At 45.0% G+C, this 24537-nt stretch overlaps 1 protein-coding gene across 1 annotated transcript in view; it reads left to right on the top strand.

Annotated features, from left to right (window-relative positions):
- LOC130274489 (ly6/PLAUR domain-containing protein 2-like) overlaps positions 1-15208 on the top strand; it is a 75215-nt gene extending 60007 nt beyond the window's left edge. The window contains exons 3-4 of the mRNA XM_056522891.1: positions 13139-13255; positions 14540-15208. Of these exons, the coding sequence (XP_056378866.1) occupies positions 13139-13255; positions 14540-14871 (449 nt within the window). The 3' untranslated portion in view covers positions 14872-15208. The remainder of the gene's footprint in view (positions 1-13138; positions 13256-14539) is intronic.
- Positions 15209-24537: the final 9329 nt, after the last annotated feature.

Here is a 24537-nt window from a genome sequence, read left to right as displayed (position 1 = left end):
GTGTTTAGTGTCTAATCAGCGCAAAGTCCTCTCCGAGGTGGAGGTCTGTAGGAACATCACCGGTGACCTCGGGAAGATCAGGTCTTTGGAGTATGGCAGTCTTGGTACCAGTAGGGCTTCTCTCCTATGGAGAGGGTTTTCTTTTGATGTGCCCTAGGTACTAGACCTTTTGGGTAGAGTACCCTTGTTTTTGTTAGGGACAGTGATGCAGGGACAGGGTTAGGGTGATAGTAGGGTCAGTTTATCTTTAGGGATAATGCTAGGGAGAGAGGTAGGGTGCAGTTAGGGAAAGAATATACATTTTGTATGTATCAGGATTGCCATCCTTCTTCCTGGTGGTGGGCTAATGCATATGCACCATAGCTTTTTGTTTTGTTTTCAGATGTTAAGGTTATGAAGGGCTTACAGGCACCGAACGTGGGCCTAATGTGGGTTGTATTGTTTTCTTATGTATGTTAAAGCTGGTAATGGTTAAGTTGGTTGGGAGGAGTTCTAGGTTGGGAGGGTGTATTTGTGGGTGGTGGTGGTCTTTTCTTTTGGTGGACCTGGCATGGGTCAGTTGTGGACTGGACATTGAGGACTATGAACTGTATGGAAAAAACTCTGACCCATGTACAGGAGGGCGGGTGGTGTGGGTGAAGGGTCAGTTTAGTGTAGAATGTTCTTTTATATTTGTAGGTGAGTTTTCTGTTTATTTATAGGTGTATATAGTTTGTGTATTGTATTGTACATAGTAGTGTATATAGTTAGTTATGTATATAGTATGTATAATGTATGTTATATTATTATAAAAAAAAAAAAATTATTTATTTATTTATTTATTTTTTTAATTTATTTATTATTTTTTTTTTTTTTTAAGTATATAGTATTTATAGTAGAGATAGACATGGCAGTCGAACCAGTTTTGTTTTTGTAGTAATGTTTCTTTAGTATCCCGTTGTGGATTTATTTTCTTTGGTTTATATATGTAGTATGTAGTAAAGATGTGTGTAAGCATGTGTGTATTGTGTTTTCTGTGATATTTTCCCGAGTTTGGGTATTTTGAGTTGAATTTAATTTATTTATTTATTTATTTTTGGTTTCTTGGTTAAATCAAGTTAATATATTGATATATATGTGTGCATGTGTGAGTGTGGTATAGTGTTGTTATTATTATTAATATTATTATTTAAAAAAAAAAAAAAAAACATGGTGTGCAATGTGAGTGCTTGTTGTGTTTTCTATGTATGATTTTTCCCGAGTTTGGGTGTTTTGAGTTAAAGCGAAATAGTGCTATTTTTATGTTTCTTATGAGTGTGTTGTTTGGCTAAGAAAGGTGTAGTTATAATATTTCTAGTTCTTGTAGGAAAGCTGGGCTGGCCGGTTAGGCAGGATTTTTGTTCTTTTATTTAAATGTAAAGTTTGGGTTTATGTTATTTCATGTTGTTGTTTTCCGTTATAGCAAAGTTGTGCTGGTTTATGTTTTGTTATGATTTATATTTTTCTAATAAAAGATTTACAGGATATAACTCAGGATCAGTACAGAATAAGTAATGTAATGTATGTACACAGTGACCCCACCAGCAGAATAGTGAGTACAGCTCTGGAGTATAATGCAGGATATAACTCAGGATGAGTACAGGATAAGTAATGTAATGTATGTACACAGTGACCTCACCAGCAGAATAGTGAGTACAGCTCTGGAGAGAGGTTGGGTGTGTCTGAGCTCCTGTTACTTCCAGACTCTTCCAGTGAAGCAGTGATTTCCATCCGCCCCTCCCCAGGTGTGTGGCAGATACCTGGGTAGAGGGTTTTCCTGCTATGGAGCCCCAGGAGGCTTCATCTTGCACTCCCCGTACCCGGCCGGCGGTGGGTGCAAAGGAAAATGCGACGGCCAGCAGCCAGGATGGGGTGAGACGATCCACCAGGGCCCATCGCCATGTGGGGCCCCCTCCCCCATCCCCAGCTGGGAGCTGCAAGGCTTCCAGCAAAAGTTCCTCTGGGAAAAGAAGCTCATCCAGGCAGAGGAGTGGAGTGAAGGCTTCTACCTCAGGCTCCTCAGAACCCCAGCAATGGGGGGTAAAGGAGCCAAGGGAATCCCTGGAGACTTTCGGATCTAGAATCCAGGCAAAGATGGCCCAATATGAGCAGCTTGGGAAACAGCTACGAGGTCTAAGAGAAGACATTAAGTTTGCAACTTACCAGGCGGATACAGCAGCCAAGGGCAAGAGAGCAGCGTTCACTGCAAAGGTGAGAGCACTAAAGAAAGAGGTGGAGGAGATTGTTCAGCTGAGAGCGGACATTGTGGCTGGAGCCGGCTTCTTCAGTGAGAAGATTCTTAATGAAGAGAGGTTCCCCAAAAAGGGGGTCTCCAGAGGTTCAGAAAAAGATTGTCACCAAGATGACTGCCAGAGCGAGGAGGAGGAGATGGAGGGAGGTGAGGAGGGGGATGTGAGTGAGGGGGATATGGACACGGGTTCTGTTTGTACCACCACCACTGTTACCCCAGACCCCCCACTTACCATCAGTGCGGACTACATAAACCCGGCTCAGGTGGCCTTACCTCCCTCCAGTGAGGATGATGAGGATGGCAGTGACTGCAGTGATGGCAGCAGCTCGGCAGATGGGGGTCTCCTGCGTGCGATTGTTATGCAGGAGTCCCCCACCCGTCTGGAGAACTTCACTTTTGGTGATGATTTGGGCCCAGAAGAGAAGGGGAAGAGGAAGAAAGTGAAGGGCAAGAAGAGGAAGAAGGCACAAGGAGTGAAATTTGTATTTTCTTCTTTCCAGCAGCCTGGGTCGGCTGAGAAGTCAGCTCAGGGTGCTGGGTCCCCCAATCTGCCAGACCCCGTTTCTGTAGTGGAGCGGGGCCAGCATGGGGGATACAGTAGTGCACCCAAAATGGCCGCGGGTGCTATAGAAAAAAAAGGGCACCCTCCTGTGAGGGGGGAGGGTGTCCAGGCGCCAGAAAATAGCGGCAGATTCACCCGTCCGGGGGGCGGTCCCTCGGTTGAAGTGGGCGGTACAGGTCCTGGCGCTGCAGGGCACTCCCCTGTGAGGGGGGGAGTGTCCGGGCGCCGGACCTTGTTGGTTCAGGGGGCGGTCCCCTAGGTGACGTTGACGGGGCGGGAGTGCGTCTGGAGGGACAGCTCCCGCCAAGATGTACAGCATTTTGTGGGGGGGCGTGGCCACCCATGTCAGAGGCGGAGCCTGTCTCTGCGTCCCAGGAGAGTGGAAGGAAGAACTCTACAGCGCCAATCCTAAAACCGGCAACCCTTGTACATGAAACAAAAGACCCAGCCAGCCCAGCCTGTAATACAAGGGAGAGTGTAGGCAAGAGTGAAAGTGAGAGCAAAAATGGTAATGTGCAGAATGTGAGTTATGGTAGTGTGCATGGGAGGAGTTGTGGTAGCAGTGTGGATGAGGGGGGTGCAAGTGGTGTACAAGAGAGGGGTGCAAGTGGTGTGCAAGGGAGGGGTGCAAGTGGTGTGCAAGAGAGGGGTGCAAGTGGTGTACAAGAGAGGGGTGCAAGTGGTGTGCAAGGGAGGGGTGCAAGTGGTGTGCAAGAGAGGGGTGCAAGTGGTGTGCAAGAGAGGGGTGCAAGTGGAGTGCAAGAGAGGGGTGCAAGTGGAGTGCAAGAGAGGGGTGCAAATGGGGTGCAAGAGAGGGGTGCTAGCGAAATTCAGGTGAGGAGTGGTAGAGGAATGGCAGAGAGAGGTTTGGTGGCTGACACCTCTGTTAAGAATAAGGTTCCTGGTTTGGTTTCTGGTTCGACTGCCCCCCCGGTAGTGGCTGCTTCTCCCAGAAGCTATGCCTGCGTCACTGCCGGGGGATCAGGGGGATCCCCATCTCCATCTGGCTCTGGGGGTCACTTGCAACAGCGCCTCCTGGAGGCTCTACGTAGGGGAGACAGATCAATTCATGTAGAGGGGAGGGGTGAGGTTGACCTGTCTTTTTGGATAGAAAGACACGGCTTAGGCGCCTTCCGAGAACAAAACGGTGAGGTGGTCTGGTCCCTTCCGACATCCGGGCAGGAAAGTGGCCGTAGGAATGTGGTCCGTTTAGTGTGGAGGGGCGAAGATGCGTGTCCGCCTCGGGGTAAGGTGGTTGAGCTCCTCCTCCGGATGGAATTCAGGGCAAGTGACATCTTTGCCCTGATCCACCCCTACGGTACTTCCGAGTTTGACATCAGCTTCGTTCGGCCAGAGGGTTTGGAACTCTTCTGGTCGAACTATGAGGTGGTGAAAAGCGAGCCCGGCTGGCGGGATTTTGCCGTAAAGGCGATATCCCGTCAGAATTTGGTCAAGAAAGTGACCGTTTTGACACGTAACGAATCACTTTCATGCTATGATATCATGACCTGGCTCAGCAGATATGGTGATGTGACGGACATGCCGAAAAAGAACTATGACGAACATGGGATCTGGTCTGGGGCCTGGACGTTTTCCGTCAAACTGAAGCGTTCGGGGAGCACTGTTGCCCACATCCCATCAGCTGCTTTTCTTGGGAGAGACAGAATCCAAATTTTCTACCAGGGGCAGCCCAAGGTCTGTCACAGGTGTGGCAGCCCCACTCACTTTAGCGCAGCCTGTACCGTGCAGGTCTGTGCTCTGTGTGGTGGGGTAGGTCATCTTGCCGCATCCTGTAGGCAGATCAGGTGTCATCTGTGTGGTGTCTTAGGACACCCTTTCAGCCGTTGTCCTAGCGCCTTTGCCCGTGCGACGGTCACCTTGGCTGGGGAGAGCAGTAATGTTGCCTCAGCTGGGGAGGGCACGAGTGCAGGTGAAGGTGCAACAGGGTCAGTGAGGAGGAAAAGTCCCGCCAAGCTGAGGCGGGAGGCTAATCGGAGAAGGAGCAGGGAACTGGAGAGTTCCCATGTGGCAGGGGTAGCTTCTGGCACTGCTCCAGAGGTTAGTCCTGAAACTGCTGAGGCCCTGGGGGAGAATGTGCTGGATGAGGAAATGGGGAGAATCTGTAAAGAAGAGGGCAGCAAGGCCGATCTTTCCGATTCCTCCCACTATGAAAGTGTGGATGAGGAGGGTGAAGAGAGGCCAAAAAAGAAGGGCAGTAAAGGGAGAAAGAAGAGGTCGGAGCCCTCTAGTCCCCGTGCTACGGACCAGGTCCCAAGCGGAAGCTTACCTGCCCCCCCTCTGATTGATCTGTCTAACCGGTACTCTGTACTCGATGCCATCTCCTCCCCCTCCTTGGAGGGGGGGGGGGTCGAGGATGGGGTGCCTGAAGTGGGGGAGCCTCCAGGGGGAACTGGGCCCTGTCCTGATGGGGCTGTTTCCTCAGGGGATGGGGCCAAACCAGAGCCAGGCGGAGATGGGGATTCAAAAATGGACCAGTCAGAGTCTAAAAAGAGGTCCAAAGGGAAAGAAGCCTCCTCATCTGGGAATGAGGGGGTGAAAAAAAAACAGAAATGAGGGGTTAGGGCCGTCTAACTCAATCACCCATGATGGCGGCACTCACCCCATTGACGCTGGCATCTATTAACTGTGCCAGCATAAAGTCGGATACGGCTAGATTCGCAGCCTTTGATTTTCTCGGCCGTGTTGAAGCCGATATTTTGTATCTGCAGGAGACCAGGTTGTCAGATCTAGCCTCCCTGGTAAAAGCCAGGAGAGAGTGGAGGCGTGGCCCCTCCCACTGGTCTCTTGCGGCTGAGCCGTATAGTGGGGTGGCGGTCCTTTTTACCGCTCCGGTTGAATGCAGACGGGTTATTGAGTTAGAAATGGGGAGGTGCCTGATCTTAGATGTCCTCATGAAGGGACAGGAGCTCCGGCTCATTAACATCTACGCCCCACAAACCAAGTGGGGCCGCAAAGATCTCTTTATGAGGATCAAGCCCTTCCTTTTTACTAGCCGGCAAGTGATCTTTGGAGGGGACTTCAATACTGTCACAAGGTCCCAAGATAGGAGAGGTTCCAATGGTCCGCTGGCTTACGACAGCATAGCTCTCAATAATATAGTTAGGGAAGCTCGCCTAGAGGACGCCCACATCCGGAGCCCCTCAGGCCACGCGGGTTTCACCTATCATCGAGGTAGCTGCAGGTCTAGGATAGACAGGTTTTATTTAAAGGAGGAAGCCGTCTCTTCCGCAGTGTCCGTGGTTGAGGTGGAGTTCTCCGATCACTGTATGATTTTGTTTTCCTTGAATGTTTCAGAGACCCCCCGGATGGGTAAAGGTTATTGGAAGCTGAATTCGTCCCTCCTGGAGGAAGCGGAGGTAAGACAGTCCTTTGAGGATTTTCTTCAGAGTCAGGTACCTTTACTGGACCTTTGTAGTAGTAAGTCAGAGTGGTGGGAGATATTCAAGAAGCGGGTTGCGGGGTTCTTCCGCCAGCTCTCGAGCCTCAGGTCCCTGAACAGGTATCGCTTGTATCAGGGTCTGAGGAGGAAACTCGAGCTTCTCGTCTCGACTGGAGGTTGCCGGGAGGATATCTCCAGAGTGAAGTCCTTGCTGATGAGGTGTCAGTACGATAGGCACGCATCTTTGGTTTTTGAGAGGGATTTTAGGAAGTACCGCTCGCCCGACCCTTACAGAAACTGCAAGATGTCAGTGAGTAGTAAAATCATCTCAGGACTGATTGATAGTACGGGATCTCTGAATCGGTCCAGATCAGGGATCCTGGAGGTCGTCAGATCCTTCTACTTGCACCTCTTGGGGAGGAAGGATCTAGATCGGGACAAGATGTCGGCTTTCCTGGCTGAAACCATTCCTGAGCCAGGGGTAGACCCCTCTCTTGGCGTTTTGGCATAAGAAATTAAGGAAGAGGAAGTGAGACTGGCGATCGAGGGGCTTGCCCCCAAGAAGTCGCCAGGTCCGGATGGCTTAACATCCGAGTGGTACAGGACCTTTAAGGAGTCTTTAGCTCCCCTCTTGACTGTGGTATTCAATGAGTGTCTCTCCTCGGGCACTCTGCCTAGGTCAATGAGGAGGTCAGCCCTGATTCTTCTCTCAAAGGGTAAAGATCCTAGCCGGATTGAGAATTGGAGGCCCATAGCTCTTCTCAATACGGACAGGAAGCTTCTGGCCAAGATACTGTTTAATCAGTTGGTGGAGTTTGCACCCCGGCTCCTTTCGGGGGCCCAGCACTGCTCTGTTCCAGGCCGAAGCACCTTAAGTGCTGTTCTCGGTGTCCGGGAGGCAGTGGAGCAGAGTAGTGCAGGTCTCTGGAAGGGGTACTTGCTGTCCCTGGATCAGGCCAAAGCATTTGATCGGGTGAACCATGACTACCTCTGGTCCGTCCTCCTGAGATATGGCTTACCGTGTGCTTTTATTAATTGGCTTAAGACCTTATATGCAGGGGCAGAGAGTTTCCCGCTGGTGAACGGGTGGTCTGGCCGCTCTTTTGAGGTGGGGTCCGGAGTCCGTCAGGGTTGTCCTTTGAGCCCGCTTTTATACGTGTTCGCAATTGATCCCTTCGTCCGGAGGGTAGATTGTGGGCCGTTGGCGGGAGTCGGGATGAGTCTGGTGGAGCTGGATGTCGCCCAGAGAGTAGTGGCGTACGCTGATGATGTCACCATTTTCGTGTCCTCGAGAGAGGAGGTCGATGTGGTGATGTCGGAGGTGGAACGTTACTCGGAGGCATCCGGGTCTAAGATCAACCGGGATAAGTGTGAAAGTCTCTGGCTGGGAGGGGGAGATCCCACTTTTGATCTCCCGGACACCCTCCCAGGGCCCCAAGAGTCAGCAAAAATTCTGGGCATCACTTTCGGCCAGGATGATTATCCCACCAAAAACTGGGACGATAAGCTACAGGATGCCACTCAAAGGGTGGATCAGTGGAAGGGTTGGTCTATGACCCTCAGGGAAAGGGTACACCTGATCAAATCGTACCTGCTCCCATTTTTTATCTATCTGGGCAGTGTATGTATCTTGCCAGAGGCTTACTATACTAGGATCTACAGCCTGTTTTTCCAACTGTTATGGGGGAACAGGATGAACCTAGTCAAGAGGGAGGTTACGTACCGCACAAGGAGACTAGGGGGTTTATCTATGGTAAACCCTGTGGTGTTCTTAACAAACACCTTCTTGAAAGCCAACATCTCAAACCTCTGGTCAGAGAGGGCTCCTCCGTGGGTACTCTCCTGCAGGGAGTGGTTTCGGCCTTTCTTCCAGGACTGGGAGACAGGAGGGCAAGTGAAGGACCTCCGTACGCCCCATGGGCATCTTCCGGCCTACGCTACCCCGACTCTGAAGGCGATACGTCGGTGGGGTCTGGGAGTGTGGGAGATCAGGACCCAGTCAAGGCAGTTCCTTGACAAACGGGTTCTGTTGACCCACTTCCAGAAGCCTCTGGCGCTCAGGGACTGCCCAGGTCGGGATCTGAGGGTGGGGTTGTATCTCTTAAATATGAAAAGGATCCCCCAGAAGTTTTGGGACTTGGCCTGGCGCTGCTTTCAGGGGAAGCTATATGTGAGGGACAATTTGAAGTGTAGGAGATCTGATGACCGGGGATGTCCCCGAGAAGAGTGCGGGGACATGCTGGAAAGCATGGACCATTTCCTGCTTCATTGCCCCATTAATATAAGGGTCTACAACCGGGTGGGCGCTTCCATCGGCTGGAGTCAACTTGCCGGCCTTACCTATCCAGAGTGGGCTTATGGGGCATTCAGGAACCTGGGTGGCCGTGATCGGGGCACTTTATTCTTAGTCAGTTTAGTGGTTAGATACTACACGTGGAATGCACGGTGTTTAGTGTCTAATCAGCGCAAAGTCCTCTCCGAGGTGGAGGTCTGTAGGAACATCACTGGTGACCTCGGGAAGATCAGGTCTTTGGAGTATGGCAGTCTTGGTACCAGTAGGGCTTCTCTCCTATGGAGAGGGTTTTCTTTTGATGTGCCCTAGGTACTAGACCTTTTGGGTAGAGTACCCTTGTTTTTGTTAGGGACAGTGATGCAGGGACAGGGTTAGGGTGATAGTAGGGTCAGTTTATCTTTAGGGATAATGGTAGGGTGAGAGGTAGGGTGCAGTTAGGGAAAGAATATACATTTTGTATGTATCAGGATTGCCATCCTTCTTCCTGGTGGTGGGCTAATGCATGTGCACCATAGCTTTTTGTTTTGTTTTCAGATGTTAAGGTTATGAAGGGCTTACAGGCACCGAACTTGGGCCTAAAGTGGGTTGTATTGTTTGCTTATGTATGTTAAAGCTGGTTATGGTTAAGTTGGTTGGGAGGAGTTCTAGGTTGGGAGGGTATATTTGTGGGTGGTGGTGGTCTTTTCTTTTGGTGGACCTGGCATGGGTCAGTTGTGGACTGGACATTGAGGACTATGAACTGTATGGAAAAAAACTCTGACCCATGTACAGGAGGGCGGGTGGTGTGGGTGAAGGGTCAGTTTAGTGTAGAATGTTCTTTTATATTTGTAGGTGTGTTTTCTGTTTATTTATAGGTGTATATAGTTTGTGTATAGTAGTGTATATAGGTAGTTATGTATATAGTATGTATAATGTATGTTATATTATTGTAAAAAAAAATTTTTTTATTTTTTATTTTTTTTTTAAGTATATAGTATTTATAGTAGGGATAGACATGGCAGTCGAACCAGTTTTGTTTTTGTAGTAATGTTTCTTTAGTATCCCGTTGTGGATTTATTTTCTTTGGTTTATATATGTAGTATGTAGTAAAGATGTGTGTAAGCATGTGTGTATTGTGTTTTCTGTGATATTTTCCCGAGTTTGGGTATTTTGAGTTGAATTTAATTTATTTATTTATTTATTTTTGGTTTCTTGGTTAAATGTAGTTAATATATGGATATAAATGTGTGCATGTGTGAGTGTGGTATAGTGTTGTTATTATTATTTTATTAATATTATTATTTAAAAAAAAAAAACATGGTGTGCAGTGTGAGTGCTTGTTGTGTTTTCTATGTATGATTTTTCCCGAGTTTGGGTGTTTAGAGTTAAAGCAAAATAGTGCTATTTTTATGTTTCTTATGAGTGTGTTGTTTGGCTATGAAAGGTGTAGTTATAATATTTCTAGTAGTTATAATATTTCTAGTTCTAGTAGGAAAGCTGGGCTGGCCGGTTAGGCAGGATTTTTGTTCTTTTATTTAAATGTAAAGTTTGGGTTTATGTTATTTCATGTTGTTGTTTTTTTGTTATGGCAAAGTTGTGCTGGTTTATGTTTTGTTATGATTTATATTTTTCTAATAAAAGATTTACAGGATATAACTCAGGATCAGTACAGGATAAGTAATGTAATGTATGTACACAGTGATCTCACCAGCAGAATAGTGAGTACAGCTCTGGAGTATAATACAGGATATAACTCAGGATCAGTACAGGATAAGTAATGTAATGTATGTACACAGTGACCTCACCAGCAGAATAGTGAGTACAGCTCTGGTGTATAATACAGGATATAACTCAGGATCAGTACAGGATAAGTAATGTAATGTATGTACACAGTGACCTCACCAGCAGAATAGTGAGTACAGCTCTGGGGTATAATACAGGATATAACTCAGGATCAGTACAGGATAATTAATGTAATGTATGGACACAGTGACCTCAACAGCAGAATAGTGAGTGCAGCTCTGGAGTATAATACAGAATATAACTCAGGGTCAGTACAGGATAAGTAATGTAATGTATATACACAGTGACCTCTCCAGCAGAATAGTGAGTACAGCTCTGGAGTATAATACAGGATATAACTCAGGATCAGTACAGGATAAGTAATGTAATGTATGTACACAGTGATCTCACCAGCAGAATAGTGAGTACAGCTCTGGAGTATAATACAGGATATAACTCAGGATCAGTACAGGATAAGTAATGTAATGTATGTACACAGTGATCTCACCAGCAGAATAGTGAGTACAGCTCTGGAATATAATACAGGATATAACTCAGGATCAGTACAGGATAAGTAATGTAATGTATGTACACAGTGACCTCACCAGCAGAATAGTGAGTACAGCTCTGGAGTATAATACAGGATATAACTCAGGATCAGTACAGGATAAGTAATGTAATGTATGTACACAGTGACCCCACCAGCAGAATAGTGAGTACAGCTCTGGAGTATAATACAGGATATAACTCAGGATCAGTACAGGATAAGTAATGTAATGTATGTACACAGTGACCTCACCAGCAGAATAGTGAGTACAGCTCTGGAGTATAATACAGGATATAACTCAGGATCAGTACAGGATAAGTAATGTAATGTATGTACACAGTGACCCCACCAGCAGAATAGTGAGTACAGCTCTGGAGTATAATACAGGATATAACTCAGGGTCAGTACAGGATATAGTGAGTGCAGCTCTGGATTATTTACACTGTGGTCAGGTTTGACTATTGCAGAATGGATACTTGTAAATATCTTTGAATCTATATTTGCTGTTTGTTATTGTGCATCTTGCCATATTATCTTTTTTTTTTATCTACATTGTGGGCGGGGCTTAAATTTGACAGCGGACAATGTGGAGAGTAGTATGAAGCTGCAGTTTGTCTTCCTGCGTAGTTATCATAACATATGGCTCCTCCTATGGGGGATCAGATTGTAGCAGTGAATACATCGCGCTTACAGCCATTGTTCAGTAGACACAATGGGGGAGATCTATAAAACCTGTGCACAGGATACGTTGCCCCTAGCAACCAATCAGATCGCTTCTTCCATTTTGCAGAGGCCTTTTTAAAAATGAAAGCAGCAATCTGATTGGTTGTTATGGACACATTTACCTCTGGACAGGTTTTGATAAATCTCCCCCAATGGCCCTGAATTACTTCGAGTGTTGTGTAGATTTCTTTGTGATTTTTTTATTCCCTGCGGTTATTTTTTCACAATATTTACTAATGTTTTCCTACATTTTGCTTTTTTTTATTTTTTTACACCCGCTCTGATCTGATTTCCTCGGCTCAAATCCACCACATTTTCTGTGGGGACCTTAGTAAATATTTTGGGATTTTTTGAAAATGTCAGGGACACGCCCCCTTTTTGCAACCACGCCCCCTTTTTCAATGACCTCTCACCTTTTTTCTCGTTTTCTCAGTTAACTGGTGAGTTGGCCGGATTTCTTTCAGTTCTGACGCAGAATCTGGCATGCAATCCGACTTAAAGGGGGACTCCCGTGGAAAACTTTTTATTTTTTTTTTGTTAAATCAACTGGTGGCAGAAAGTTAAACAGATTTGTAAATCACTTTAATAATAAAAAATCTTAATACTTCTAGTACTTTTTAGGGGCTGTATACTAAAGAGAAATCCAAAACAGAAATGCATTTCCTCTGATGTCATGACCACAGTGCTCTCTGCTGACCTCTGCTGTCCATTTTATGGAACTGTCCAGAGAAGGAGAAAATCCCCATAGCAAACATATGCTGCTCCGGACAGTTCCTAAAATGGACAGCAGAGGTCAGCAGAGAGCACTGTGGTCATGACATCAGAGGAAATGCATTTCTGTTTTGGATTTCTCTTTAGTATACAGCCCTTAAAAAGTACTGGAAGGATTAAGATTTTTTAATAGAAGTGATTTACAAATCTGTTTAACTTTCTGGCACCAGTTGTTTAAAAAAAAAAAGTTTTCTACGGAAGTACCCCTTTAACAGGTCAGGTGCCAATGTCATAGATGTGACTTCATTTTTGACCGGCATTGATACTTTAAAGAGGACCTCTAGCCAACTCCCCAAAAATGGCATTGCATGATAATTAAATAGACTAATGCCCCCTGGTCCCACATCTTCTTACAGTTTCTTGATACGCCCTTTCATTCCAAAGATATGTGCGTTTTTAGTTGGTCTGACCATTCAGGGAATCAGTCAGATGGGTGTGGCCTTAATTTTAATTATGGGAGTGGCGGGCAGGATTGTACTGTCAGGGTGTGTGTGTTAGGCATACATGTCCTTCACTGTAAACCTTCCCCCCCCCCCTCATCCTCGCTGACTGTATAACCCCACCCAACACCTTATAGCCACTCCCACTGTTAAAGTTTACGCCCATCTGACTCACTCCCTGAATTGCTGCCCTAACTATAAACCCTTATATCTCAGGAACTGGAGGGCGTATCAAGAAACTCTAAAAAGGTGGGTGATCAGGGGGCACTAAGCTATTTTATGAGAGTAATCTTATATTTTTATAGTTTGGCCACAAGTCTCCTTTAATAAACACTTTTTTTTTATAGAATTGTTTTTGTTTTCTCTTTCCAGCCGTTTCTTTGCAGTGTTACACCTGCATCAAAAAGCCCATGAGAAGCTGCAACGAGACCAAGGAGTGTCTGCCCTCCCAGAAGTCCTGCCGGACAGTTGCTGAAAGCGGCGAAGTTGGTGAGTACGCGCGCACAGTCAGGAGGCTGTCACGGAAAACTACAATTCCCAGCATGCCCGGACAGCCAACGGCTGTCCGGGCATGCTGGGAGTTGTAGTTTTTTCAACAGCTGAAGGTACCTTGATTAGGAAACACTGCAGTAGACAGTCATGTGACCTCATGGAGTGGGCAGGTGTAGTTGACCGTATTCCTCTGGCGGTCAATCACCATAAAGCAACCTGTCCCCCGTGTCCTGTCTGGCCCTAAGGTCTCAGTAGAGCAAGAGCCGAGGGGCAATAGTGCCCTGTGAGTACTGACCCCAGGGTCAGTACTTATTGGGATTTGCGACCCAACATGAGTGAGCACTCTTTGAAAACACTTTACTCACACCCTGTTTGGGCACTCACCTCTAGTGTTCTGGCACTACGGCTGTTGAGCTACAGAGGAATTTGTATAGAGCCGGCCACATGTCCAGGCTGTTTTTGCCCCGTTTTGGGTCTTTATTTGTACCCTAGGATTGGTCAGTGTGCGGTGACCTTCTGGGTGTCCCTCCTTACAGTCTAGGTGAGGTGTGTGTGTGAGGCCATCAGGTTCCCCTCTCTGCAACGGTAGGGATGCCAACCGGTTTATGGCTCCTCGGTAGACGCCTAGTCGGGTGCCATGATCCTTTGTGGTCCTTCGAACCTGGAAATTCGCAGGCGCCTTTTGGTCCATAGTCGAAAAGAATGTTTGTTGGAGGGGGGGGGGGGCTTTCTCCTTTCAGGGAAGGACTTGTGATAGACCGTATCCTCGTGCACATTTTTTCATGTGACACACGCTCTTAAAGGGGTACTCCAGTGGTGCCAGAAAGCTATACAGATTTTTAAATGACTTCTATTTAAAAATCTTAATCTTTTAGTACTTATCAGCTGTTGTCCGCTCCAGAGGAAGTTATGTTCCTGTGCTCTCTGCTGCCACCTCTGTCTGTGTTAGAAACTGTCCAGAGTAGGAGTTAATCCCCATAGCAAGCCTCTCCTGCTCTGGACAGTTCCTGACACGGACAGATGTGTAAACAGAGAGCATTGTGGTCAGACTGGAAAGAACTACACAACTTTCTCTGGAGCATACAGCGGCTGATAAGTACTGGAAGGATTAAGATTTTTAAATAGAAGTATTTGCAAATCAGTTTAACTTTCTGGCCACTGTTTACTTAAAAAAAAAAAAATAGTTTTCCACCAGAGTAGCCCTTAATAATAATAAAAAAATTGTCTTTGATCTTGAGCACCATCTACAGCTCTACAATTCCTATCTATGTTTTCTTGCAGGTTTTCCCTTTAACGGAGAATCAGTGGTGACCAAGGACTGTGCCAATAACTGCCAACCAACTGACCCGAACGCACTCGGAAAGGAGATGGAAGTCAACTGTTGTGAATCGGATCTTTGTAACAGTGGGGGTCTTCTTGCCGGTGCATCGAGCAATACCGACAAACCCACCTCAACCAAAGCCACCACTCAAGCGACCACCAAGAACGCCACTAAATCTGCCACCCAAACACCATCTAATACTCAAGGGGTCACCAGCACAGCTTCTGTGGCCACAACCTACACGGCCCTGGCAATGGGTGCGGTGGCCATCAGATGTGTCCTCCAGATATAGACATGAACCAATCTACTCTCGATAGACTCAAATATATATATATGTAGAAATACTTTTTAGATTGTATTTATATGTAGATACTTTTGTGATGTATATGACCTGATACAGGGCCTTCAGTCTGGAACGTCTGGAGGGAAGAAACGTCCACTTTTAGAAAAATCGAAATGTTTTTCTTCCGTTAATGTCGCTGGTTCCTTGCAGGTTGGATTCTGGAGGCTATCGGGCTGGATGGCCACATCCCAATAAATGAACATAGACTACCATAATTTCATGATTTTTCAAAAATGTTGTTTGCATTTTCCATGATGATCTCCATCGTTAGAAATCATATAATAATAATAAAGATGTTCTAAATTACATTTTGCCATCATTGTTTTCTGTAGATATGGTCAATGACCACTTTACTGGACAGCAAATATTGGTTTTCATTGGTGTGGGCTCCGTGGTCCAACAAGGAGAAGAAGGCACACAACAGTGCATGTACATGATGAAAGTTGTCATTGTACCCAAACAGGGTCAGACTGGCCCACCAGAGACCTAAAGGATGTCCGCTTAGGCCCCAGCCACTACACAATAATGGGCCCCAAAGGTCTTGTAGAAGACAACCCCATGTGGAGGTTACTTTGGAGTCATCTGTTTGCCACTGGAGACTATTTCTTCTGGAAAGATTTATAAATCACCTATTAGACCTTGCTAGGCAGTAAAGAAGTCAATGCTTTTCCTTTATCCTTTAAAGGGGTACTCCGCCAGGACCCCCGCAATCAAGCATATTATCCCCCTATCCTTTGGATAGGGAATAAGATGTCTAAGCGCCGGAGTACCCCTTTAAAAAAACATCTCTAAAAACAAAATGGAACATAGGGACATATTTATAGTAATATACCGAGCTCATTGTGCTCATTCAGGCCAAGAGGACCTGTTGCATCGAAAGTCTCATAATCCATCTGACCTCCTTTCTTAACCCCTTGAGGACCGGGCCATTATTTCATTTTTGCACTTTTGTTTTTTTTTTCCTCCTCACCTTCTAAAATTTAATAACGCTTTAAATTTTCCACCTACAGACCTATAGGAGGGCTTGTTTTTTGCAACACCAATTTTACTTTGTAATGACATCAATAATTTCACCAAAAAAATCTATGGCGAAACAAAAAAAAAAAAATTATTTGTGAAGCAAAATTGAAAAAAAAACAACACAATTTTGAAAGTTTTGGGGGCTTTCAATTCCACGTAATGCTTTTTTTTGGTAAAAACTAAACCTTATCTTTATTCTGTAGGTCCATACTAATAAAATGATGGTTTGATTTTGTTTCACTTTTTTTTTTAAATATAACTATTTGCATGAAAATTTGCCTGTTTAAAATTGTCCTCTTCTGACCCCTACAACCTTTTTATATATCCACATACGGGGATGTGTGAGGGTCACTTTTTGTGCTGTGATCTGCAGTTTTTATTGGTACAATTTCTGTTAAGATGGGACTTTTTGATCACTTCTTATAAATTTTTTGGGGGTATACAGAGTAACCAAAAATAAACAATTTTAGATGCCATTGACCATGCGGTTTAATTAACATTATATATTTATAGTTCGGACATTAATGGACACGGCAATACCACATATGTTTATATTTTTGCTGACATTTTTTATGGGAAAATGGGGGGTGATTCAAACTTTTATTAAGGAAGGGGTTAATTAGCATTTATTAACTTTTTTAAACTTTTTTTTTCTACACAATTTTATAGTCCCCATAGGGAATATAACATGCAGTCCTTATATTGTATACACTGCTCAATGCTATGCCATAGCATAGCATTGATCAGTGTTATCGGTGCTCTGCTGCTACAGCCTGCCATTGCTGACTGGAGCTTTAGACCAATGATCAGACAGCGAGGAGGCAGGTAAGGGCCCTCCCCTCATTTGACCGGGACACCGCGGTTTTACCACGGTGGCCCCGATCAGCTCCGCTGAGCTGCTGGGACCAATTTTTCTTTATGTTAGAAGCCACAATCTACTTTGATCGCTACGTCTAAGGGGTAAGATCGGTGATGTCTGTCATTAGACACATAAATGAGCTGCAGACCTGTGGTTTTCAATCAGGGTGCCTCCAGCTGTTGCATTACTTGCAGATTGCTCTCTCCACCCATTGAAGCAAACAGGCTCCCTGTCATCAGCTGACTAGTCAGTCAGGTCTCGACCGCATTGCAAGCTGGGAAAAATCCGAGACATGAGTCATTTTGTGTATAAAGCCAGATGGGCTGTATTTGTGCGAGGGGCGGAAGTAATTATCGCTCCCTGCACTTCCAGGTGGGGCTTATTGGGAACAGGTGGGGGCGTGTGTATATAACTTCCCCTCTCCTACAGGGGCGGAGCACGTGTCGTTTGTGGAATCTCTGCTTCCTGTGGCAGGCTGGTGTTTGAATCTCCCACAAAAATCTTCAGAGCTGCTGCTCAAGGTGCGGAGGCCTCGCTGATCATGAGTCTGGGGGGGGGTGCAGGCGCGGCATCCTGGCAGCTCCGCTGGCTGTCTTATCTGGGGATGCTGTCTCACTCTGATTATAAGGTAATATTGGGCAGGTATGGTGCTGGCTGGCTCTGCCCGCAGCGGTAGTGGGGGCCAGGAGCGGCAAGCAGGTGAGTTAAATCGGTGCTGGGGGTGGTGCGGCCTCAGCATTTCCCGCAGCCCGCTAGCTGCCTCATGGCGACATGTGGACCGCCCGCCACCCACACAGCTACAATTGTCTATGCTCTTGGGACAGGTTGCGGCAGCTGCCCATTCCTCGTTAGGCGGTCCTGTCAGCTTGTCTGCTGTCGTTAATCTAAAGTATAGTGTAATGCTCTGCGGAGGGTTGTTTCAATATAACGTTTGCTGTATACAGTGTGGTGCAATGCTCTGCAAAGAGTCGTTTCAATATAACTTTTGCTGTGTGCTGCGGTGCTCTGTGGGGTATACGGTGCCCTTGCAGTATACGGTACAGTGTAATGCTCTGCAAAGGGTCTCGTTACAATATAACATGTACTGTATAACGGTATAGTGCAGTGCTCTGCAGATGGTCTCGTTACAATATAGTATACATGATATACAGTTATGGTGCAATAATCTGCAGATGGTCTCGTTACAATATAGTATACATTATATACAGTTATGGTGCAATGCTCTGCAGATGGTCTCATTATAAACAAACTTTATACAGTTAGTGCAATGCTCTGCAGATGGGATGGTTTCAATACAACATATTATATAGGGCATAGTGCAATGCTCTGCAGAGGGTCGTTACAGTTAGCATGTCCAGTGTGGTGCAGTGCTCTGCGAAGGGTCTCGTTGCAACACAGGGTGGCATTTACTGTTTGGTGTGGTGCAATACTCTGCAGAGGATCACGTTGCAGGGTAGCATATGCTGTGTGTGGTGATGCAGTGCTCTGTAGACTGTCTTGTTTCAATATAGTATATAGTAGGGTGCAATGCTCTGTAGAGATATAACATAGGCTACATCCAATTAAATCATAGTATACACAGTGTAATGCTCGTTATTTGCACGATCATGGTATCCATACGGTTCATACGCTTGGTTTATAATGGGCATACACGCATTACTGGTACAAGGTGCACACGAGTAGAGCATCTTCACGGTTTGATAACTCCATGAGTTTCTTATTGTCCGTACTCTCATGGTTAATTCATACGCTTATGGCACACTGCTCGTACGCGCATAGTATGTATACAGTTTCATGTGCTAATATCATTATATACGGTACATATACTCACTGACGATACATTCACAGCATTTATACTGTGCAGACTCGTTTATGCTGTTCACCTCATGGTTATTCTCTCACTCACTGGTGTTTTACACGGTCCACAAACTTGGCATTTATGCTGTTCACATATTCTTGGCATGTTCACGGTCTTACGTTCTTTCTACCATGTTACGTTCATGGCAATCAAACACCTTGTAATTATCACTGGTTCATACGCTCAAAGTATCATTCGGTTCATATGTTAATGGTATTTCATACTGGTTACGGCAGTATACTGCCTATAGCAATTATACGGTTCATACACTCATGGCAGTTATAGTGGTCACACTCTCACGGTTCTTAAGTTGTTCACATGTTCACCGCATTCATACACGCAGGTTTCATACGCTCATGGCAGTTATATTGGTTACACGGTCATGGTTTTGTTGTTCACATGTTCACCGCATTCATACACGCAGGTTTCATACGCTCATGGCAGGTATATTGGTCACACGGTTATGGTTTTGTTGTTCGCACGTTCATCGCATTCATACATGCAGGGTTCATACGGTTCATACGCTCATGGCGGTTGTATTGGTTGCACGGTCATGGTTTTGTTGTTCATGCGTTCACCGCATTCATACACGCAGGTTTCATACGCTCATGGCAGTTACATTGGTCACACGGTTATGGTTTTGCTGTTCACACGTTCATCGCATTCATACACGCAGGGTTCATACGCTCATGGCAGTTATATTGGTTACACGGTCATTGTTTTGTTGTTCACACGTTCACCGCATTCATACACGCAGGGTTAATACGCTTATGGCAGTTATATTGGTTACACGGTCATGGTTTTGTTGTTCACATGTTCACCGCATTCATACACGCAGGTTTCATACGCTCATGGCAGGTATATTGGTCACACGGTTATGGTTTTGTTGTTCGCACGTTCATTGCATTCATACACGCAGGGTTCATACGGTTCATACGCTCATGGCGGTTGTATTGGTTGCACGGTCATGGTTTTGTTGTTCATGCGTTCACCGCATTCATACACGCAGGTTTCATACGCTCATGGCAGTTACATTGGTCACACGGTTATGGTTTTGCTGTTCACACATTCATCGCATTCATACACGCAGGGTTCATACGCTCATGGCAGTTATATTGGTTACACGGTCATGGTTTTGTTGTTCACACGTTCACCGCATTCATACACGCAGGGTTAATACGCTTATGGCAGTTATATTGGTTACACGGTCATGGTTTTGTTGTTCACATGTTCACCGCATTCATACACGCAGGGTTCATACGCTCATGGCAGTTATATTGGTTACACGGTCATGGTTTTGTTGTTCACACGTTCACCGCATTCATACACGCAGGGTTAATACGCTTATGGCAGTTATATTGGTTACACGGTCATGGTTTTGTTGTTCACATGTTCACCGCATTCATACACGCAGGTTTCCTATGGTTCTCACACATAGTGACATGCTGTTTCGTGCAGTTGTGGCCACGCGCTCATAGCATGTTCACAGCATTATACTGCTCATAGTACTCATACCTCATAGCGTCATACCACATATTAATTCGTAGCACATATGCTCGACGCTTATACTGCACATGTACTTGTAGCATTTATACTACACATACACATGGCCTACATCAGGCACATACGCTCTTAGCATTGATACCGCAAGTATACTCATAGCATTATACTGCTCATAGTATCATACCACTATACGCTCATAGCATTTATACCACATACACGCTCGTTGTATTCATACCACAGACATGTTCACGTCATGTATATTGCACATAGAATTGTAGCAATACACTACACGGACATTCGTATCATTCATTCTGTACATACGATGGTAGTAATTATTATGCTGACACGTTGTAGTACTTATTCTGCGTACATGTAGCATTCATTCTGTTATGTTCTCTGCACTAACATCCATAGCGTTTACTGTACATGGGTAATGGTATTTATTCTGCATGTTCATCCATAGCGTCTACACTACACACATGCTCCCGTAGCTTTTACTGTACGTATGTTTATAGCATTCATTCTGTGTATTCGTGCATAGTCTTTTATACGGAAAGTTCACTCAGGTTTGTCAGGATGTTGCCCTATTGCCTGACTCCTCTTCAGGTTAAGGGGTTAATGTCGGTTGCTACTGACTCGTTCAGAGCAATCGCAATGTTGTTTATTGTCATGACCTGACAAGTTCTCAGGTCAGATACAACCTCCTCTGTTGTATTTCACGACTACGTTATCAGTTAGTTATAGTACACATATTCAACTATCCGGCACAGGTACTCGTTCAAGGGTGGTCATCATTTTAGTGGCACTAATCGGCTGTTCAATACCCGGTCACCTGACTCGTTCCTTCAGGGGTTGAATCGTGGTTGTTACTGACTCACATTCAGAGCAACCAATTTCAGGAATACTCAATGTTAACCTGTTGCCTGACTCCTCTTCAGGTTAAGGGGTAATGTCGGTTGCTACTGACTCGTATTCAGAGCTATTTTGTCATTGGTGTATTTGTTATGACCTGACACGTTTTCAGGTCAGATACAACCTCGTCTGTTGTATTTCTCGATTACGTTATTTCGTTATAGTACACAGATTCAACTATCTGGCATAGTTGCCCGTTACGCTCATAGTCTGGTTACGTTCATAGCTTTATTTTGTTGTACTGCACATGGGTAATAGTTTTTCTGCATTTCCATCCTTAGAGTCTACACTACACATATGCTCGCGTAGCTTTACTGTACTCATGCTCATAGCTTTCATACTGCATATTCGTGCATAGTGTTTATACAGAAAACTTATACAGCTTTGTTAGGATGTTGCCTTATTTGCCTGACTCCTTCAGCTTAAGGAGTTAATGTCGGTTGCTACCGACAAATTTTGAGAGCAATTACATTGTGGTTCATTGTCATGACCTGAGACGTTCTCAGGACAGATACAGCCTCCTCTGTGGTATTTCATGACCACGTTATCAGTTACTTATAGTAGACATATTCAACTATCCGGCATAGTTGCAAGTTGTCTATCTTTTTAGATATATGTTTACACTTTATTTTCTAGGCATGTATGCGGTACTCATAATGATGTTAGAGCATAAATTCCTTGCGTTTTCACGGTACTTACGCTCCCAGCTTGTGTATGATACATGCACCAGTACGCAGCATTTGTTGCATACTACCATAGTTGTATGCGGGTAGGTTATGTGCATTCGTTCCTAGTGTTGAATAGCAGTTGCACCTCTGGCTGTACATATATTTACAATACACGATTACAGTATTCATATGGTGCTTACATTCATTGCAGATATATCGAGCACATATTCTTAAACCTCCTACGTCTGCAGGGGGGGATGCACCACATAGGTTATTGTTAGACATGTCTCAGAGCAATAACATATTGAGTAGCGACTTGTAGTTGGGTATACTGTTAGCAGGTTATGCCGTACATACGGTTAACATGTTTCATGCGGTGCACACAGGGGAGGTAGATCATTTGCTTAGGGTATTGGACACAATTGGTCATTTTTGTTACTGACACGCCTTCAGAACAACACGCCAGCTTCATACAGGTATCTTGTCATGAATACTCATGATGTTACCCTGTTGCCTGACTCCTCTTCAGGTTAAAAGGGGTAATGCCAGTTGCTACTGACTCGTTTTCAGAGCAATTTTGTCGTGTGTTATATTTGTTATGACCTGACACGTTTTCAGGTCAGATACAACCTCGTCTGTTGTATTTCTCGATGACGTTATCATTTCGTTATAGTACACAGATTCAACTATCCGGCATAATTGCACATTCTCTTTTAAGGAGGGCCAGCATTTAGTTGCAGATATATTGTGCATTTAATACACAGTTTCATGACTCATTTCTTTAGGATCGGGGATTGAATCGTGGTTGCTGCTGTCTCATTTCAGAGCAATTGATTTGACATGGTTATGTAGGTAATCTGACACGTTTCAGATAGTATACAATCTCAATATGGCATTTCACACTTACGTATTTGAGAAGAAAAAAAAAAAGTGGTTTACAAAGACCTGTGACGTTTACAGGAACAATGATTTCACAAAGACCTGTCATGTCTACAGGCTCGATGGTTCCGCGGGGACCTGTGACGGGTTCAGGCACGACGGTGTCACAAAGACCTGTCAGGTCTACAGACATGATGGTTCACCTAAACACTGGTCACGTCTACAGATACGTTGCTCTCGCAGGGAGCTGTCATCTGCAATGGGTCATCACTTCCAAGTCCAGTTGGGTCAGTACAGTGGCTAGTTAGGTATGTCTGTTACAGTCTCAATCAGGTAAGGTGCCTTCGTGAACCTTGTCATGCGACATGACCCACACGGTCTATCAGGTAGATAGGTATTTCTTGTCATTTACCTGTCAGTTTAGTTTTTGCCTCTTAAATAGCAGGGGATTGGTGCTTTTCAGACCTGCCATGAAGTTAGCCTTTCCGTGTCCATTTGAAGTAATGTCACAAGTAGGGATGGTGATAGGTATAGTTCAGTTAGTATATTTGGCAGGGAAGGTTATTTTCAGATTGATTCTTTACAGATGGACATTACTACCACGGTTTCAAAGGTATGGTTACCACCTCTAGTAGTCACTAGTTGGTCAGGGCTACTCTTTCAGCACACTAGATATAGTCTACTTCGGGTATGTGAAGATTGATGCTGGATGTAGGATGTTTTATTTAAGGAATTATATTCATCCTAGCATGGTTGCTTTTTGCCCTCTATAGGCGTGCCCTCATTGCGCGGTTATGGCACAACTCAGACCGCTATGCTAGGGTAAGATCTTGTATAGGTATGTAGGCAATCTTTCCTGTCACTAGTACACGTATGGAGCCCCGATCACAAATGCTGTTAAAAATAAATATTGGGGTGAAAATAACAGAAGTATTGTGAGAAAACTGTCACACACAGGTAAAGACACTATATTATGAACAACACTAACTTTACAGCCCCTGTAGCATAGTCAAATATAAAAAAAATCCTGGAATACCCCTTTAAGAACCCTGTACAATGCTTAAGAACCCTGTACAATGAATAACCCAAAGACATCTGCCTGGAATATCCATAGGTGCCTCTACCAAATAAGTAATCATATTGACTTGTAAGTAGGTAGGACAATGATTTAGATCTGGAGTATCATGTTATATATATTTATCATGGCATAAGGAGAGCATATACCATGGTTGTGCCATAACTGTTTGTACCCACCATCGCCTGAGAAGACTCTGCCCAGCAACAGACAAAAAAACATTTTACTCTAAAGCCTTATTAGGGCATTGGAATGTGAGAATGTCATGTGACCTGCCTTCAGGGAGAGGGGACTCCAAACTGTTGATTACCTCATGTCTTGGGGAGGGGGATATAAAACTGTTGTTTTACCTCAATAAATCAGTTTATGTTCTGGTTCTGGTGTTTTCTCTGAGGGGACATAATGATCACATGGTTCTGGTGTCTTCTCTGAGGGGACATAATGATCACATGGTTCTGGTGTCTTCTCTGAGGGGACATAATGATCACATGGTTCTGGTGTCTTCTCTGAGGGGACACAATGATCACATGGTTCTGGTGTCTTCTCTGAGGAGACATAAGGATCACATGGTTCTGGTGTCTTCTCTGAGGGGACATAAGGATCACATGGTTCTGGTGTCTTCTCTGAGGGGACATAATGATCACATGGTTCTGGTGTCTTCTCTGAGGGGACATAATGATCACATGGTTCTGGTGTCTTCTCTGAGGGGACATAATGATCACATGGTTCTGGGGTCTTCTCTGAGGGGACATAAGGATCACATGGTTCTGGTGTCTTCTCTGAGGGGACATAATGATCACATGGTTCTGGGGTCTTCTCTGAGGGGACATAAGGATCACAT

Source organism: Hyla sarda, chromosome 5, assembly GCF_029499605.1.
Source record: "Hyla sarda isolate aHylSar1 chromosome 5, aHylSar1.hap1, whole genome shotgun sequence".
Lineage (NCBI taxonomy): Eukaryota > Metazoa > Chordata > Amphibia > Anura > Hylidae > Hyla > Hyla sarda.
This window is presented reverse-complemented; position numbering and strand designations above follow the sequence as displayed.